Source organism: Podarcis cretensis (assembly GCF_951804945.1).
Source record: "Podarcis cretensis genome assembly, chromosome: 4".
NCBI lineage: Eukaryota > Metazoa > Chordata > Lepidosauria > Squamata > Lacertidae > Podarcis > Podarcis cretensis.
Genome location: NC_137173.1, coordinates 16,570,751 through 16,586,817, shown reverse-complemented (window position 1 = coordinate 16,586,817; position 16,067 = coordinate 16,570,751). Strand labels below are relative to the sequence as shown.

Below are 16,067 nucleotides of genomic sequence, written 5' to 3'. Positions count from 1 at the left end.
TGCAAAGTAAGTTTAAGAGGCAGAGACTGTGTGATCGCATGAATGTCAGGGGCTCAGGAGCAGAAGCACAGGGAAGAGGGGAGATGGAGAGCGAAGGGGAAGAATCTGAGGGCAGCGTAGGAGAAGATGACAGTGGCCCGAGAGATTCCATGAGCCTCTCCAGCGAATCGGAAGATTCACAGAAGGGGGCGCCAGTGGCCAGGGCAAGGGGATTCCCAAGGGGGACACTCCAGGAGCAAGGGGCCAGCAGGGACTCCCAGAGTAGCAGTTGGAAATCAGGACCAGCTTCCCCACCAGAGCATAGTGGGGGGAAGAGTCCCAGGTATCGAGGCCCGAGGATTCCACACCAGGGAGTGAAGATAAGTCAGGGCTGGCCACGCCTCCATCGGAGAGCCAGACAACGGAGGGGAGGTCAGATCCGGGCAGTATCCCGGAAGAGGGAAGCAGTGACAGAAGCAGTGTGACGGTCAGGAGCAAGGTCACTGAGTTGGCGCGAGAGGCAAGTTCAAATGTACAGGAGCGCGGGACAGCAGAGAATGAGGATTGGGAACCGGGTCCTAAAGCCCGCCGGAGACAGGGGGAGGAGTCAGGCGACTCAGCGTCGGAAGAGTCCAGAAAGGGGAATGCCCCAGCGGGCAGGACCCAGAGGAGGAGAGAACAACGGAAAAGGTGGAGCAGGGCTAGGATCTTAAACTGGTGTCAGAGGGGAGGAGATTCAGATGGGACTTCACCGGTCTAGGGTTTAAGACGTAGAGCTGCGCGCTGCGGCTTTGGAATGGAAGTTGAACTTCAATAAAGACTTTTGTACATAACGACGATCGGGCGTTGGTCCTCTGTGAGCTGGGACCTAGGGGCAGCTCTGACAGCATGAATCCTTGCTGTGAGTGCTAACTTAAAACTGAATACCGTCTAAATTATAAATATATAAAAAAGGCTGAAGACGGGCCATAGCTCATCTCCTGAGCACATGAAAGGTCGAAGGCTCAATCTCCACCGATGCCAGCATGCTTTTGCCTGGGATAACTCAGCCGGTAGAGCATGAGACTCTAAACCTCAGGGTTGTGAGTTTGAGCCCCTTTGGGCAAAAAGATTCCTGCGCTGCAGGGGGTTGGACTAGATGACCCCTGTGGTCCCTTCCAACTCTACAAGTCTATGATTCCAGTGTCTCCAGGTGGAGTTGAGAGGGACCTGTCCAAAATCATGAAAAGCTGCTGTGCATGGAAAGTACGAACGAGGTACATTCTCCTTTAAATGTGAACTGAATGGAATTTCTTCTCCATCCCCTCATACTTTCTGCTTCTTCGTGTCTGAATTGGCTAGAATCAGCATCTTGGTTGAATAGTGCTCATTCTCAGGTAGAACTAAATTAAAAAATTCCTTCCAGTAGCACCGTAAGGTAAAGGTAAAGGGACCCCTGACCATTAGGTCCAGTCATGACTGACTCTGGGGTTGTGGCGCTCATCTTGCTTTATTGGCCAAGGGAGCCGGCGTACAGCTTCCGGGTCATGTGGCTGGCATGACTAAGCCACTTCTGGCAAACCAGAGCAGTGCATGGAAATGCCATTTACCTTCCTGCCAGAGTGGTACCTATTTATCTACTTGCACTTTGAGGTGCTTTCAAACTGCTAGGTTGGCAGGAGCAGGGACCGAGCAACGGGAGCTCACCCCGTCGCGGGGATTCGAACTGCCGACCCTCTGATTGGCAAGCCCTAGGCTCTGTGGTTTAACCCACAGCGCCACCCGCGTCCCTTAGTAGCACCTTAGAGACCAACTAAGTTTGTTATTGGCATGAGCTTTCGTGTGCACACACACTTCTTCAGATACAGATAGAACTGTTTTCCTTTTGCTGTGTCCTGGGAATTATACTGACTGGCAGTGCAAGTCCAAGCCTCTTAGGACACACATGGTGGGTGGAGAGTGTGAAAACACAATTCTACAGACGTTGCAATATTGTAATAATTTGGCCCATTATTAATTCCAATAATGACAAAATGATGATTTACAGATCATTAGCATCAAGGAGCTCAGGAACTGTGGATCACCTACTAACCGCGGAAGTAGGTTGTTACTCAGAGGGAAGCCTACAGTAAAATGCTGAAGTAAATGAAAACATTCTTCCAAAAAGTGCTGAGATCTCTTGAGAGCAGAGCAGACGTCCGTATGATTTTACATTTCTAGCTCAAGATGGATTGTCCACATCTTGCAGGTAACCACTGCCTTCCCTTTGAGGGCAGATCTAAAAGACTGCTCAGAGCGCAACAAACACTGTTCACATTAATTATCCCCTCTCCCTCACCTCTGGGTTCAGTGATCGGCTTGTTTGCGGAGACTTCGTGAAGTAAATGGTTCGTGCATGATTGTATTTACAGACCAGCCTTTCGAGCCTTGGAGTGACAGAATGGCGTTGGCAAAGGAAAGCCAAACACTTGAACTGATCCCAGTGGAATGTTCCAGCTTGCAGAGTGAGCTCACTTTGGGGCAGGGCTACCGGTGGAAATAATTTCTAAAAACCTTCAAGTGTTAAGTTAAACCTTTAAAAATCCACAGTGCCACCAAAATTGCTGAATATACTTGGAAACAAATGGAGCAAAATGCCCATGATATTCATTTTCTAGAATTTGTATCTCAATAAATGACACAACGGTGACTGGGGGGGAAAGATGTAGCTCAGTTGTAGAGCATATGTTTTAACACACAGGAGGATGCAGGCTCAATCCCTGAAATTTCTACATAACGTATTTTTTGCTCTATAAGACTCACTTTTTCCCTCCTAAAAGGTAAGCGGAAATGTGTGTGCGTCTTATGGAGCGAATGCAGGCTGCGCAGCTATCCCAGAAGCCAGAACAGCAAGAGGGATTGCAGCTTTCACTGCGCAGCGATCCCTCTTGCTGTTCTGGCTTCTGAGATTCAGAATATTTTTTTTCTTGTTTTCCTCCTCCAAAAACTAGGTGCGTCTTGTGGTCTGGTGCATCTTATAGAGTGAAAAATATGGTAGATCTTGGAAAGGGCCATGTCTGCAACCCAGCAAAGCTGTTACTTGTTCTTGTACACCACGGTGGGGAACCTGAGACTCTCTAGATGTTGCTGGATGCTGGCTCCCATCAGCCCCAGCCAGCAGGGCCAATAGTCAAAGATGATGAGAACTGTAGCTGAGCAACATCTGGAAGGACTACAGCCCTAATGTAGTAAATCCTAATCTAGTTGGACTGATGGTCTGATTCTGTACGAGGGAGCTTCCTGTGTTCCTATTTACACTCCTTCTGTACTAGCAGATCTTAGGCTTGAGTTCACACTGGTCTGGTCTGAAGAAGGAAACCATAGCTTGGTTACAGTTAATCTGATGAATTCAAGTCAACTGTAAATCAAGGGTAAAAATCGGCAGCAGATTGTTAAGTATGAGTATGATCCACAAGATACAGGGTTTATCTGCACTTAAATTTCCTCCGCTCTTTCCAGGCACGGTCCACAATTTAAAGCTCTGTGTCCAAGCACCCTTTTCTTTTGCTTTTGAATTTCCCCCATGAAAACCCACTCCACAAAGCTCAATGAGAGCAAACGTCAATCCACTGAAAACCTGAATTGATGTTTGCTCTGAATCAGCTTTAAAGAGCTGCTTTAAATGTTTGCTCTGAATCAGCTTTAAAGAACTGCTTTCTGCAGGGAAAGCTCAGGGCAAAAAACAACAACACTCAGACACTTGGCCTGGAAAGAGCAGGCCAAAACGTAAATGTGGATAAGCCCATAAACTACTGCTGCTCTATGATCTTCCGAAAATTCATGAGCAATGTTTGCCAAGCTGCTATTGTACAGGTCTTGAGTATGTCATGTGAAGGCATCCAGCTTCAACCCATAGTCACAAGGAAGAAGATCACAATGTCAAATTCCTCCAAGTGTTTATGTACGTAGTAGATCCGCACCCTTGTGGATAAAGGCTGGTAGGAACTGGGTTGTACACACAGCCAGAGGGCAGCTATTTATTTCTCTGATTGGGTCAGATCACGGAGGTAGCTCCTGGCTTCTCATGTCCACAACATGGTTCACAGGCTTCCTTATAAGGTTGTGCACATACCCAGGCGCACCCACAATGATGTGCACAAATCCAGCAGGATGCACTGGCTACAGGAAAGTTAACCAAAACGGGTTAATCTGTAATTGTCTTGTGCTGTGCACTGAAACTGGTGACTTAACACCACAGTTTCCGGAGGGCTAGCTGTGTAATAGTGAAAACACTCATTACTGCTGTTGTCACGGGTCACTGTGCTTATTTTTGCATACATTCAAGCTCTAATTGAATCGGCTGATTAACATTCTATGTCCTTTTAAATGTGTTTGTGGGAGAGGGGGTTATTTTTTATTATTATGAATTTTGTGTTCTCATTTTTTATTTTTATGTTGTGAACTGCCCTGTGATCTTCAGATGAAGGGTGGTATACAAATTTTAATCATCATCATCATCATCATCACCACTCAAATTGCATTTTCCTTTGACCTCATTGCTTACTGTTCCCTCCCTCATGTGTAAATATTTGTGCTATGGAGGATAACACTTCATAGAAATCTATCTAAAGCTTAAAATCCGAGGCCCTGTTGTGAGTTAGAACAGGGCCTTTTCAGCAGTGGCACCACAGCTGTGAAGAGAGAGGCTCACTTGGCCCCATCTTTATGGTCTTTTTGATGCCATTGGTGCCAGGTGATATACCTTTCTATTCACCCAGGTCTTCTGAACAAGTTGTGCTTCACAGATATGGCTTCTTTCTGCTGGATATGCAGCAGGAACCTCGCTATGAGTTCTTAGGGAATGTGCTTCCATTTCCAAAGCACCCTTCCTTCCTTCATATGCATCTAACTGGCAATTCTGTGCTTTGGCCACAGTGTGACTCTCCCTTATCTCTTGTCTGAAAATTAAAAGTTAATTGTGCGGTGATGATAATACATAAATATAGAGAGATTTATGAGTGTGGAAGATTTTACTTTCACACCAAATAACGTTTCACTTTCCTTTTGGGGGGGGTGTTGGGGGGAGATAGTCAGGAATGAATTAAATCCCTTGAAGGCGGCAATACTTTGAACATCCACCGTCACAAATCCATGCCGATCGGTGCTTCATGCCTGTTGATGCACTTTGGGAGACAAGAGTTTTAAAATTGGAATTCACTGACAGCAATGAGAACTGGAGACTCAGCCCCCCAAACTGTGGGCTCCTCTATTAAAAGGAGACTTGAAATCTAATCCTCTGCATGGACCGGGGGACTTAGGGCAGCTCTCTATTTATTTTGATATTTAAGGGAAACCTCAGCGTGGCACGAATTCCTCTTTGCAGTAAGTTAGATAGGGATGATGTAAACATGAAAGAGAGACTGTATTCCTAAAACTGGCTTTACATGTGTCTCCGAACACCGCGGAACAAAGTGTACTCAGATGCATTTGGGACTAACTATCGTAATTTGCTAATGTGCAAAACTGGTATCTCCTACAGCAACTGTAATGTGTGGACCTTACACATGAATATGTGTGCACAGGACTGGAGCATAGCACACACACACACACACACACACACACACACACACAGCAGAAGGGGCTTAAGGAGCCTCATTATGGGTTGGCATTTAAATGCACACAACATGGCTCTTACTTGGCATGAAATGGTACCTGCTTAATGAGGACAAGCAGATGTTTTAGTGGGATAGTAACATTTCCACCCGTCCTGGAAAGCTTCATCATTTTTCTCTGCTTCCAAGTTGTATGGTCACATTCATGTTTGGATACATCTTGTTTGAGCGGACGGCAAACGCAACCCCGGCAGCCCCTGCTTATCTGCCGCCATCTCATGCAAAATGTGAAGCTATTCCACAATCAGGGGCCCACACTACCCAATGGTCATTCCCATAAGCACGTGGAATATTCTCTTAAGTAATTCAACTCAGTCCCTACAGCTGCCCACAAATGCTCAAGGCGGTCAGTCATTTTTGTTTTTACCTTCACAGAAAGCCTGTGAGATAAGATTATTGTTTGAGGCACGGTGGCTGGCTCAATGGGCAGAATTCAGTTTGGTGACAGAACACATGGCTGGGTGCAGAAGGTCTCAAATTCAACGCCTGGCGTCTCCAGTGAAAATGGGATTTCAGGAAGAGGAAAGCTCCCTGCCCACAAAACCTCAGAGAACTAATGACAGTCAGAGGAGACAATACTGGGTTAGATGGACCAATAATCTGCTCCAGTGTAAGGCAGCTTCACTTACTCACGGCTGTCAGGGCCAAATTATATGGCCTTAACTTGTAATCTGCTTAGAATTCTATTTTGCCATTAAGTGATATAGGACGAGGATGATGGGAGCTTTGGCTGCAAAAAGCAACAGCAAGCCGCAGCAAATGGCTAGTGGGTTGAATTCCACTTGCTAGGCCACAAAGTGCTTGCACTGAATGAAAATATGAAAAACAACATCCTTAAGACAATCCCTCAACACAATGGGAAGAAAGTAATTGGGCTAATAGCAAGATGGCCCAACAGTTATTTGTGGTTCCAACCTTTAAAAAAGGTCAAAGAAGCCCAAGCCATAGTTTATTTATTGGTTTTTATATATGGGAACCATCACTTCTTTCTTTTCTATGGCTACTTAATGCCTTTAAAAATGAATGTTTCTATTGAAGTTTGCGATCTAGGAATGGAAAGGATGCTTTTTAATTAAGTAAAATAAGACAGTTATGAATGCACAAAACTCTCCCACCCACCCAATGCCTACCCCCTCTGCCTACTCTGAAAAACAAATGTTGCTCATTTTCTCTGGCTGATGCACAATGCTACAATCCTTTCCATGCTGATAACATAAATCTTAAGGGGGTTATATAAAGAGGCTGCTAAACGGCAGCACAGTGTGAAGTGTGAGTTGGTTAAATTAAAAAGGCCCAATGCAAATTATGCTTTCCCCTGTTTTTATGCACTTAGGGCTGAACCAAGCAAGAGAATAATACTTATATAATAATAATAATAATAAAAATGGTTTGTGCGGATCTGGGTTGCGACATGTTAAGTTCTCAGCAATTTCTGGCACCCAGACCTACACACATTACTCTCTCCGCTGGAGGTTTTTAAGCAGAGTTTGGACAGCCATCTGTCTTGGATACTTTCGTTGAGATTCCTGTATTTCAGGGGGCTGGAATAGATTATCCTTGGGGTCCCTTCCAACTCTACAATTTTTTGGTTCTATGATTGGTTCTTTGTGCCAGGGATCAAAACAGGTTCGAGATGAACATATGAAGCTGCCTTGTACTATGGCAAACCACTGTTCCACTTTCCATAATGCTGTCTATTCTGAATGGTGACAGACCTCCAACATCTCAAGCAAAGATAGGTATTTCCTAGTTCTGCTCTACAAGATGCTTTTTAAGCAGAAAAGTCGTGGACTGAGCACCTGTGCTTTGCCACTGAGTTCAAACTCTCCCCACCTTTAGCCCTCCAACCCGAGAGGCCCATTACCTGTAATGTGATAGCTAACTTGGCGGTTGACATCAGATGTATCCTCATCCCAAGTGCTGAGGACAGCCACAACTTCGCCTGGTGAGTCGCTCTCCTTCACGGACCCCCTGTATAGCTCATGCTCAAACACTGGAGCGTTATCGTTGATGTCTGTCACCGTGACGGAGATCAAGGCGGTTGATGAGAGGGATAGGGCTTCTCCCAGGTCGGAAGACACTACAGTGAAGGCAAAGGTGGGGTTCTTCTCATGGTCCAAGTCTTTCAAGGTGCTGATCCAGCCGCTGTTGCTGTCAATGGTGAACACCTCTGTGATTGTGTCAGCATCCGATTCTGCTGAGAGAGAGTATGTGACCTGACCGTTTGCTCCCCAATCTGCATCAATGGCTTTAACCTGGATAAGTTTGGTTCCTATGGGCATTCCTTCCATTATGATGGCTTCATAGCTGGCTGCCTCAAACATGGGTTTGTTGTCATTGACGTCCAAAATCTTAATGTCCACATCCACTGTTAACACAACATCCACTTTATCTAGCTGTATAGTTGCAGCAACCTTAAAGTGAAAGGCAGGAGTTGTCTCGTGGTCCAGTCTCTTATCAAGTTTTATGATGCCAGTGTCCTGCTCTATAATAAACACTCCATCCTTGTTGTTCCCTGGCAATTCACCATTAACTGTGCTATAGGTGGCACCCTGGTTAGGCAAAACATGCAGAACATCAACGGTACTACCTATTACAGTGTCTTCCGATAGCGTAAAGGAATATTGGGGTTGAGAAAAAGAAGGCAAGATGGTTTCTGGAGGCAAAACGTGAATGTACACAGGGATAAGCGAATGCTTCACAGGAATGCCGCCATCAACTGCTTTGACAAAGAAGGAGAGCACTGTGTTTTTAAGCTGGTTGAAGTTGCCCTTGGTTACCATCCACCCATTGTCAGGGTCAATTTCCAGGAGATCTGCCACAGAAACTGAGGCCTCGCTGTACAACGAGTAGGCAATCCTCGCGTTTGCACCATCATCTGGATCAACTGCTTGGACCTGGGTGACCAAATGACCCTTTCCAACATCTGCTTTGACGCTTGCCCTGTATTCAACTGTCATGAACTGGGGAGCATTGTCATTCTCGTCCACCACTATGACTCGCACGGTACAGAATGTGGTTCTCCCTCCTCCATCGAGGGCTCTCAGGAAGATGGTGATGTCACCTTCCAAAGGGATCTCCCGATCAAGTTTCTCAGTTGTGATGATCTGTCCGTTGTTATCAATCAAAAAACGATCCTTGGCAAAGTCATTTATGATTGAATAGCTTATTTGCCCATATATGCCTGAGTCTCCGTCTGTTGCTTTCACATGGATTACCTTGGTCCCAGGAGCGGCGTTTTCTCTAACCTCTGCCACGTAAATACTCTGTGTGAAGACAGGACTGTACAAGTTCGCTCCGAGAATCCGGATATGGACCTGGGCTGTGCTTGTGAACAAACCATCGGAGACAGAGACATTCAGGCTGTACATTGACTCCATCCTCTGCTTCCGATGGTTTGACAGAGAGATGATCCCACTTTTACTGTCCATCACGAAACTTGTACGGTCATTTCCAGACAAGATGCTGTACTCCAACCGGTCATAATCAGAGCTGTCTGCATCAGAAGCTTGGACGCAAGTCACAAAATGACCCCGAGGAGCTAGCTCACTGACGTACGATTCATATATCAATTGGTTAAAAACGGGAGGGTTGTCATTCATGTCTGTTACGAAGATGCTGACTAGAACTTCGCTGCTCAGGGGTGGGAATCCGTTATCCGTTGCCCGCACTTTCAGACTGCATTGCTGCATCAACTCGTGGTCCAGCAAGCGGGCTGTTAGGATCAAGCCACTCGTGCCATCGATGTGAAAGTAATCTGTGCTGTTGAAGTTGTCCTGGACTATCTGATACTGAACAATTTTGTTGTTCTCAGAATCCGCATCCGTAGCAACAACCTGCAAAACAGGTGTCCCAATCAGAGACGCTTCAGATAAAGTGGCATTATATGCAAAGTGGTCGAAAACCGGAGCGTTGTCATTGACATCGTTGATAATTAAGTCCACCGTTACTTCAGCTCGGGCACCAGTGAGAGCATCGCTGGCTCTCACTGTCAATTTGAAAATGGGGTTTACTTCATAGTCTAATGGACTGATGACATTGAGGACTCCGGTGTCAAAATCAATGTTGAACTGATTATAGGGATCACCGTCTACAATGATGTAAATGATTCCTTGACCTTCTGGGCTGGTTGCGTTGATGCTCAGAATTGGGGTGTGCATTTCGATGTCTTCGTTTACAGAGGCCGTATAGAAAGGCTTGTTGAAAACGGGCATTGCTTTGTTAACTATTGTAATGGGCAGTTCTACAGATGCAGACAGTGATGGATTGCCTCCATCTTTGGCAATGACGATAATTAGATACTCGATGTTAGATAAGTCAGAATTAAAGGCTGCTTTTAATGTGACGCTGCCAGTGTGCCTGTCAATTTCAAAGTGCCCATAGTCCTCCTTCAGCAGGTACGATACGTCGCCATTTGCATCCTTATCTTTATCAATTGCCGTGACTCGGTATATCAGGGTGCCGGGATCAGCCTCAACTTGTACAGCGGCATAGTATGGGAGCCCAACAAACACTGGAGCATTGTCATTGATGTCTTCAATGTGAACTCTGACAACCACCCTGGCTACCCGCAGGTGATCCAGCTCGCGACTAGCCTCTACCACCAGCTCGTAAAATTCCTGTTCCTCTCTGTCAAATGGGATGCCAGTAGTTTGAATGACACCCAGAGTGGATTTGATCTTGAATTTGTTCCCCGGGTTTAATATGCTGTACTTCAAGGGCTCGTTAAGGCGGTTTCCAACAGCGTTGACCACTGCTACTTTTGTGATATTGGTGCTGTTTTCTGAGATGGATGTGGAGTAAAGGCTTTGTGTGAAATGCAGGCCACTGTCCATGGCTTCTTTGACCATTATGGTCACTACGGAACTGCTATAGAACTTCCCATCGGATACTTTTGCTATGAGCATGTAATGATCTTTGGAGAGGCTGTTGTTTTTTATAGTCAGTACCCCGGAAACAGAATCGATGAGGAAATGCTCTGTGCTGCCTTCAATCAGGCTGTAGGTCATTTCAGGTGGGACTTCTGAATCTGGGTCCGCAGCCCTGAGTTTAAGAACCTCAACTCCAACGTATGTTGGTAGGAGCAAGATGGTCTCAAACATGGCCTGGCTGAAAACTGGAGGGTTATCATTGACATCTGTTACATCAATGGTGACTTCAGCTGGATTTTCAGCAGTAAGCTGTGGATTTCCACTGTCTCGAACGTGGACGTGAAAATGGAAATGTGCAATGGTTTCATGATCTAAGTCAGCAATAGTCCTAATTGCACCTGTACTGGAGTCTACGGTGAAATAGTTCTTTGCAGTGGACTCAACAATCTGGTAGACAAGCAAAGCGTTCTGATTACTGTCTGCATCTGTGGCTCGTATCACAAGTGGATTGTTCCCTAAGCTTCGAACGATGCTGTTGATAGGTGCAGCCTCACTGATGCTGCCCAGGTATTTTGAGAAGAGGAAGACTGGTGGGTTGTCATTTTCATCGATGATTTGGATGTTCACAGTGGCATTGGATGCCATCCCGGCCATGTTTGTGGCTTGTACGGTGAGCTGGTATGAGGAAGTGCGTTCATAATCAAGGGGCTTTTGAGTAGTGATGACCCCGGAGTAGGGGTTTATAGCAAAGGCTCCGTTGGTGTTGCCCTCCTTAACCTCATAAACTAGCGTGGACTGGCTGATTGCCGAGACCAAGATAACTGAAGTTCCAAAGTCAACATTTTCATTCACTTCAGCTTGCCATTCCTTGTGCGTGAACTTCGGGTGGGAATTGTCTGACATGGTCACAGATATGCGGACAATGGCTGTGGCTGACAGCGGTGGAGAGCCCTGGTCGGTCACTTTGACTGACAGAACGAACTGGTTCATGGTGGTCAGGTCTGGTTCCTTCAGCACCGTGATGATGCCTAGAACTGGCTCAATCTTGAATGTGTTCCCAGTATTCCCTAAAAGAGAAAAAAATAGGGATATACATCAAAAATGAAATGTAAATATGTAAAAATGATGAGCAATATGTTCAAAGTTCACTTGTTGGTATCACGTCATGCTTGCATAGCTCAAGGTCCACCAATTCAAACTCAGTCCATCAACCATATACAGTGGTATCTCGGGTTACTGACGCTTTAGGTTACGGACTCCGCTAACCCAGAAATAGTACCTTAGGTTAAGAACTTTGCTTCAGGATGAGAACAGAAATGGCGCAGCGGCAGCAGGAGGCCCTATTAGCTAAAGTGGTACTTCTGGTTAAGAACAGTTTCAGGTTAAGAATGGACCTCCAGAACAAATTAAGTTCTTAACCCGAGGTACCACTGTATGGCCAGCTGTCAACCCAACCTTCACTATTTTTGCTGTCCCCAGTGGGCAGCAAAAACAAGAGTTTTGTCAAGAACAGGCATCCCCAAACTTGGTCCTTCAGCTGTTTCGGGACTATAACTCCCATCATCCCTAGCTAACAGGACCAGTAGTCAGGGATGATGGGAACTGTAGTTCCAAAACAGCTGGAGGACCGAGTTTGGGGATGCCTGGTCAAGAACCTGGTAAGCCACCATTAATGGCCTGACGGTTGTGTTTTGCTTGGTGAGACTAACTCTGCATGCACACAGCTGCATTTTATACTAAAACCAAGCAGAACTACGTCTGATCACTGCCCAGTTGGGATCCCTGTATAAACCACTCTGAGAAATCTGAAGTATGATCTTGATATAAGTGCAGAATTCAAGCCGATTAATCTAATACAGTGGTGCCTCGCAAGACGAAATTAATTCGTTCCACGAGTTTTTTCGTCTTGCGATTTTTTCGTCTTGCGAAGCACGGACTTTGGAAAAACTTCAAAAATCACCAAAGTCTTCAAAAAGCTCAAAAAAGGCTACCACACCGCGTGCTATGAGTTGCTCCTCGAAGTGAATGCACGGTTTTAAGAAAAAAGAAACAAACTTGCAAGACACAGGAAAGAAACTTGCAAGACGTTTTCGTCTTGCGAAGCAAGCCCATAGGGAAATCCATCTTGTGAAGCAACTCAAAAAATGAAAAACTCTTTCGTTTCGCGAGTTTTTCGTCTTACGAGGCATTCGTCTTGCGAGGTACCACTGTATGAAGCAGAAGATCTGTGGGCAAGACTTTTAAAACCAAGGGATTGAACTAACATTACCAAGGGGCTATCTCTATACTAGAAAACATTATTCATTAAGAACAAATAAAACTTGGCAGGTGAAGATGATGGACTATATGGAACTTGCAGAATGGACCGGGAGACTCCAAGACCAGAGAGAAGAGACGGTGGAAGAAGACTGGAAGAAGTTTAAGGAATATTTGAAAAAATACATTAATATGTAAACCTTAGAATAGCTTTGGAAGTGGATATAGGCTGTAGGGTTAGAAGTAGAAGATAGGGTATTTTAAAATAGTATTATTTGTAAGTGATAAAATGTGAAGTTACTTTAAGTATGATAAAAAAAGATGGTTAGAAATTATGATATATGTAAACTGATAAAGATGAAGTAAGCTGAAAATCAGATAGGTGGGACTTGGGGAAGGCAACTTAACAATGTTTAGAAAAATAAGGATATGGACAAAATATGGAAAAATAAGGACAATAATTTGTTCATACTGTTTGTCTTTTCTGTCTGTGTTTTTTATTTGTGTTATAAAAGGAATAATTTTTTTTTGAAAAAAAAGAATAAATAAAACTCTATTGCACTCCCCAGGGAGTTGCAGGAAACTGTCATTTCAAGGCTGTGCTGATCATTCTCTCCGGAACCCCTGCATCACCGACAAAATGTGGAATGATGCCCTTCCCTCATCCATATGTGAAACAGCAACCATCAGTTGCCTCGGGTGTCTCGGAAAGACTTATCTTTTTGCTCAGGCTTTGCCTGACCCACAAAAGTGGACCTTGATTTATGTGTATGAATCCCCCAAATCTCCATTTTCATTTGATTATATATGGTTTGAGGTTATATTTTTGTTTTCATGGATGTCACTTTTATATAGTACATAGTGTGTACGGCATATAGGTTTTTAAATGTATATATGAAATGCTTTTACATAAATAAGTAAATAAATGTGTGATTACACTTCCCACTGCTTTTTGAAGAGATCACAGTAGTTTAAGTCTACAGTGCAGAGACGCTGTAGAAGGGTAAACAAACCATTGCCAACCTTGGTGCCCTCTAGACATTTTGAACTACAATTCCCATCAGTCAAAGCCAGCACAGCTGTACTGGCTGGGGCTGATGAGAAGTGCAGTCCAAAATATCTGGAGGGCACTAGATAGGCAAAGCCACCTGCAAATCATTAACTGGGCTGTAGTATTGACACAGTACCACCTGCTAGAATCTATGTGACCAACTACAGCTGATCTATGGACTTTGCTTGCCTGCATTATGTGATTTGCACAGTAATCCTACCCATGGCTATTCAGAAGTAAGCCCCACTAAATTCAACAGGATTTACTTCCAGGTGAGTGTGTACAGCCTTATCCTAAACTTGCTCGCCCCAGAGTTAGTCCTATCAAATGCAGTGGGGCTTACTACTAAATCAATATGTATAGGATTACACTAACAAGGCTGTGATTTCATACATGTTTACTAGAAAATGCATTTTACTGAAAGCTCATAGACCTCAAAGAAGAAGGGTTTAAGATCTGGCACAAAATAGAAATAAAAGACGAAGAAGCCAAATTGTTCAATGTGTGAGCAACAGTTCACGGCCTGAAATAATGAGGATTTTGAGCAATTTAATATTACTGGTTGAATGCTTCAATAGGACTGAAGGCGAAGCATGAGAACAGCATATATAAAGAAATACACACAAAATAATAGCTCATCAAATAGATAAAAGGAAGCTAATGACAGCAAGGTTTGTTTATTGATCTTAGTGGATAGGGAAAAATCAAGAAGAATCATTGTTCAGTGAAGACGTAAATGGGCTCCTTAGAAGGTCAGGGTTTGCCACATACAAAATACAATAATGAGGTAGGATCAAGAGACTCTTTTGTCAAAAGCGTACAATGAGGACTGAAATGACCTGTTCCAAGGAACATGGAGCTGGTGGTGGAATCAACAGAAACTCCCTGCATTCAATTTGTCCTCACCTGCGTAATGTGTTGTCAAGCTTATCCTATGCCTTGGAACACAGAGAGCTGCATTCTACTGAGACAGACCACTGGCCCATTTACTTCAGTATTGTCTACACTGACTGACAGCAGCTGTCTAGGGTTTCAGACAAGGATCTAACCCAGTCCTAACCTGAGATGCTGGGGATTGAACATGGAACCTTCTGCCTGCAAAGCAGGTGGTTTACCAATGAGCCAAGGCCCTTTCCCTGCCAATGCTATGAACGTCTCCATATCACTAGCTCCTTCTCAGGCATCTTACTAAAGGTTTCATGAGTGAAGGGAAATGAGGAGAATGAAAGGGATTTCCAGGCTCACTTCATACACTTTAACAGAACCAAGAGATAAAGCTCACCCTCCACCCCACCCCGACTTTCACCTCAGGTTCAAAATTGCAAGAGCAGATGCTTCTTCGTGCAACCAGAGATGGTGCAACCAACAATAGCTGTACTCAGCCATCTTCAAGCATCCTTCTTTGGGGAAGGTGCCGTGGCTTAGGGATAAGAGCATCTGCTTTGCATGCAGAAGGTCCCGGGTTCAATCCCCAGCGTCTCCAGGTAGAGCTGGAAGAGACCCCCTACCCAAAACCCTGCAGAGCCACTGCCAGTTACTGTAGACAACACTGATCTGGAGATCAGGCACCTAAGATTAGACATTCGAGTTGGTATTAGGCAGCTGTGCTCCTGGAGTTCAGCAAACCAATGAGAGAATGCTACCTCTACCCCATCCACCACCACACAGGTCACCCTGTATAGGCAAAGTTATGGAGCACAAAGCCTCCTGTATCTGTGGAAGGTCTATGCATGTTTCCCAGCCCTGATCTTACAGTGTTTTGAATGCCCAGAGTGTCTCCATGAATACAGGAGGCTCCCAGCTTCAGATACCTGCCCTTCTATTTGTCCTGCCCAGCTGAAATCAGACAGACCCCTCGTTTGATGAACTTTCAGCACCTGATAAAGACCTTTTTATTTTATTTCAAGCAAGGTTTTCTGATTTTTCTATTAGTTTTCATTGAGTTCACCTTTACTGTATCTTTTTAAACTTACTGTACACAGCTTAGAGACTAAGCTGTTAAAGTACGAAATGAACTGTGGAAATAAAATAGGAATAAATTGATAAGGCAAAGGCAAGACAGGGAAGGGGAGTGGTGGAGCTTGCTGAATATCCCCACCCTCCCTGACATGATTTCCATCATGTGTAGTTTTTGGACACCATGAGAGAAGACACAGGCTAAGTTCAACTCCATGTTGCAAAGGGCCATTTCAACACAGGGCTCCCATTTTCAGCGAGACACTCCTGCCGCTTGCAATATTTTTGCCCTCTGTGTTACGTTCCATCTACAGCAGTGGTTCC

At 44.8% G+C, this 16,067-nt stretch overlaps 1 protein-coding gene across 10 annotated transcripts in view; it reads right to left on the bottom strand.

Annotated features, from left to right (window-relative positions):
* FAT3 (FAT atypical cadherin 3) overlaps positions 1-16,067 on the bottom strand; it is a 459,497-nt gene that overhangs the window by 77,112 nt on the left and 366,318 nt on the right. For all 10 annotated transcript variants that reach the window (XM_079973210.1, XM_079973209.1, XM_079973212.1 and 7 more), the window contains one exon: positions 7,474-11,547. In XM_079973210.1, the coding sequence (XP_079829336.1) occupies positions 7,474-11,547 (4,074 nt within the window). The remainder of the gene's footprint in view (positions 1-7,473; positions 11,548-16,067) is intronic.